The sequence below is a fragment of the Armigeres subalbatus genome, chromosome 3 (genome assembly GCF_024139115.2).
Source record: "Armigeres subalbatus isolate Guangzhou_Male chromosome 3, GZ_Asu_2, whole genome shotgun sequence".
NCBI classification, from domain to species: domain Eukaryota; kingdom Metazoa; phylum Arthropoda; class Insecta; order Diptera; family Culicidae; genus Armigeres; species Armigeres subalbatus.
In genome coordinates this window covers 83,635,598-83,639,883 of record NC_085141.1, presented here as the reverse complement: position 1 = coordinate 83,639,883, position 4,286 = coordinate 83,635,598, and the positions used below count along the sequence as shown (strand labels likewise).

General features: G+C 39.8%; 1 protein-coding gene across 1 annotated transcript; it reads left to right on the top strand.

Moving 5' to 3' along the window:
• Nucleotides 1-2,629: 2,629 nt before the first annotated feature.
• On the top strand, nt 2,630-4,286 carry LOC134224667 (uncharacterized). The gene is made up of 2 exons (XM_062704155.1): nt 2,630-3,489; nt 4,025-4,286. The coding sequence occupies exons 1-2, from the start codon at nt 3,039-3,041 to the stop codon at nt 4,036-4,038; spliced, it is 465 nt and encodes a 154-aa protein (XP_062560139.1). The 5' UTR covers nt 2,630-3,038; the 3' UTR covers nt 4,039-4,286.

The following is a 4,286-nucleotide window of genomic DNA, read 5'->3' as shown; positions in this document are numbered from 1 at the left end:
TTTTTCTTTATCACAGACGTTTTCCAAATCTGCATCTCGATTATCTAGAAGTGCAATGAAACATTATAATCTATTCGTTATTGTAGAAACTGTACAATTGTTCCCAATAAATCAATTCTACGTGCTGAAAATGCTGTAGTGTACGATACACACACTTGTTAGTGTTAGTACAATTGGAAGGGATTGTCTTAGGTTCAATACTAGAAGCTCAGATTTTGGTAGAAAACTATACGATATTAGGAGCTCGCTGAAAAAGAAAAAAAAATGTCTTGTGTTAGTGCTATCAATATTTTTGTATATTATTGGAGTATTTTTCAACTGGATACAATAATCTATTTTCATAACAAATAATTTTATTGAAAATCATTTAAAAAGACACGGATGTAGAGAAAACATTCAAATCATAAGAAAAATTTAGCTAGATATCCAATTTCAAATTCTATAGATGCTACAGGTAATCAATGTTGAAAATTTAGAAATTCGAAAATCAAATCGGAATCATAGAACCGAGCAAAAACAATTTTAAATATCATTCTGCTCATCGGTCCATGATACGAAATAAAACAAACCAAAGCATGATTTTCAAAATCAAAACAACATGAACTGGAAAATACGAAGGAATGTGAACTAGTAGTATGGCCATTCACATAGCAAAGGCAAATCTGAATACAGACAGCACTGCGCAGATCATCATCAACTAAGGGAAGAGAAAGGAATATTTTATCTACGTACAATATATGCTATAAAGTAACTTATTTTCTTTATTATTTTTCTGGTGGATTTTCAAGTAGTTCCCAATTACACTGAATCAGTAGGTGAGACACGTTAGGAGCAGTAATATTACACTACTGATTGTAATGGTTGCAATTTGAAATATATTGATAATATTAAACGCTAATTGAATAACACAGTTTACCATTCAATCAACTATTATCATGTAACTGGGAGAAAACTATTTAAAAATAAAAACAATACAAAAAAAAACCTACTAGTATCACAAAATGTAATCGTCAGTTCAGAGCTAAAATTATAGAAAATTTATTCTTGCATAATTTATTACATACCTAAATAAAAGAGGATAAAAGCCGAAAAAAATAGTAAAAAAAAGTAATAAACAAAAAAGTATAAACACTCACAAAGTAAATGAAATTGTTAAAAATTATTATTTTTTCGGTTGTAGATGACATCCTTAAATACCAGTATACCAGTTCTCGATTCTGGAAGTAGCTTCCGAGAATCTTGTACAGGTACTCGGGAATTCCAAGACGCAGGAGCGTATCTGCAATAGCTGCCCAACTGGCACTATTGAATGCATTCCTCACGTCGAGAGTTACTACTGCACAATAGCGATCTCCCCTCCTCTTACGCTGGATAGCTATCTCCGCGGATTTGGTAACCGACAAGATAGCGTCTAAGGTCGACTTACCCTTTCGGAAGCCAAACTGGTTACTCGATAGACCATCCGCACCCTCCGTACGTATCAACAACCTGTTGAGGATGATCTTTTCGAGCACCTTCCCCGCCGTATCAAGCAGGCATATTGGTCTATATGCCGATGGATCCCCCGGTGGTTTTCCCGCCTTTGGCAATAGGACCAAGCTCTGCCTTTTCCATGCTTCAAGGAAGACTTCCTCGTCCAGGCATCTCTGCATGACAGATCTGAACATCTCGGGAGCCTCAGCAATGGCCGCTTTGATGGCCAGGTTCGGAATACCATCCGGTCCTGGCGCCTTACCTACACTAAGGGACTGTGCAACCCCGCAAGTTCCGGCACAGTTACTCTTCCCTCGTCGACCACCTTGGCCCCTGGCAGCTCCACAAAGTGAGGCCAGGAACTTGGGTCATGAAGGGGGAAGAGCTCCGCGATGATCCTCTCCAGCATCTCTGGAGACCGCTCTGTAGGGGCTATCGCCCCATGTGTCTTGGCCATTTCAACCCTATAGGCGTCACTCCATGGATTCGCGTTGGCACTTTGACACAGGCCCTCGAAGAAGGCTTTTTTGCTTGACCTAATCTCAGTCTTCAGGGCGGCTCTAGCAGTCACGAACACCACCCGTCGTTCAACACGCTTCTCCTCTGTGCGTGCTCGCTGCATCCGCCTCCGTGCCCATAGGCAGGCGCGGCGCAGGTTCGCAATTGCTTGAGTCCACCAGTAAGCCGGTGGCCTCCCATTCCTAGGGTGGACTTCAGTCCGAGTAAGTCATATGATTATATTGTTATAACTAAAAGCATTTTACAAGACAAAATTGTCCGAAGTATTTGTTTAATGTAGATTTCGTTTAGGTTTGAGTAAAACTAACACCAGATTTAAATTTGTTTTAAAACCGCAAATAAAAAAACATTTGGAGGCTACGATAAAACATTCCTTCAAATCAAAAAGGAATAAAAAGAAAAAGCTTTTTCATGGCTGTTATTAAGTTATGTGGATTCTTTTAAAATTGAAGTTGTAAAAAATCAAATAGCATCAATGATGATGGCAATAAAATCAAATAAACAATGGTAGTATCATAAAACATCAATAAAATTTGAATAATTTTGGTATTGTTGTGTATAGGTTGGTAACCCTACTGTTGGCATCACTAACACTATTATATAAGCAAAACCATGTATCACATATGAGTCAAATAAAACCTTCATTCTTGTCTAGTCTCTTGAACTGAACGGTCATTTATTCAGTGTAGTCCGACATCACAAATGGCAACGAGGATTTGAAACAAAAATGGCGGCCGGATTATCATTTCGAAAATTTGTACCCGAGGAGGAAGAATGGCAGCTTTTCCGGGAACAACTGGAGGAATTTTTCAGCGAAAGTTCCAGCGGAAAGCAAAGTGTCAGTGCTGGTGAATTGTTTGGAAGCAAGGACCTACAAACTGCTTCGCGATTTGAGCACGCCGGATTTGCCATCAACGAAGACGTACGAGGAGTTATGCAAGCTTTTGTTGGTCCATTTTACGCCGACAACAGTGATTCACAAAGAGAGGCGTCAGTTCTTTAACGCGGTGCGAGGCGAAAATGGGCCGGAGACGGTGAAAACCTGGATGGCAAGAATCAAACGATTGTCGGCAAATTGCAAATTCGGTGCAAATTTGGAACATAACCTCACTAATAAATTTATCGGTGGTTTGAAAGGAAAATCGTTTGACCGTGTATGTGAAGAAGATGAGACGATAACATTGGAGAAGGCGATGACTTTAGCGTTGAAATACGAGGAAGAAGACCAGTGTCACGAGCAGGCTGTCAACTTGGTTCGCAGAAGTCAGCCAGAAAGAGATGGAACAAAAATCGCTGAATGTTACGCGTGCGGTAGGAAAGGACACCTGAAACCCGATTGCCGTTTCAAGAACGCTACCTGTCGCAACTGTCGAAAGAAGGGCCACTTGCAGGTGGTTTGCAACGTGAAGACCAAGCATTATGTCAAAGAAGCAGCACCATCCGACGTAGAAGAAGGCGATGACGGGGATACAATCGAGTTGGAGCACAATTTTTTGAGTAAGAACGAATCGATTTCTGTTTTGCACCATACATAGAAAGCGCTTCTTTTAGGGCATTAATGCGCATAGGAGAAGAAGAGATTGCGATGGAAATCTATTCCGGCGCAGCAATTTCCGCAATATCAGAACGATTTTGTAAGGGAAAATTCAGTTCTTTTGAGGTGCGAGAAACAAAAGTGCGGTTAGTGGGATACTCTGGTGAACACTTAAAAGTGCAGGGTTGTGTCGAACCGGTTGTGTCATTCAATGGAATTACTAAACGTCTACAATTCGCAGTAGTACAGAAAGGTGGTCCACCTCTACTAGGGCGGAACTTTTTAAGAGTGTTTGGGTTGCATATTGCTCCGCTTAATTACGTATCGGGTGAGAACACAGAAGAAAAATTGAGCAAACTATTGAATCAGTATGAATGTCTGTTTTCGGAAAAGTTGGGGTTTCAGGCTGTTTTATTCGAAGAACGTCTCCTCGTTTGAAACAGAACTAAACAATCAAACATACAAAGTTAATCTATGTCAAAATTTGTTCCATTACAGAATACTCGTTATAGTTTTTAAACCGAAGAATAATTCAAGACATGTAAAAAAATACAAATGTAACATACTAACAATGACCGAGTGTTCAACGGTGTAATATTGGACCCCACCAGCCGTACAAGATTGTTAACACGCTTAACGTGGGAGTGTTGTGTATAGGTTGGTAACCCTACTGTTGGCATCACTAACACTATTATATAAGCAAAACCATGTATCACATATGAGTCAAATAAAACCTTCATTCTTGTCTAGTCTCTTGAAC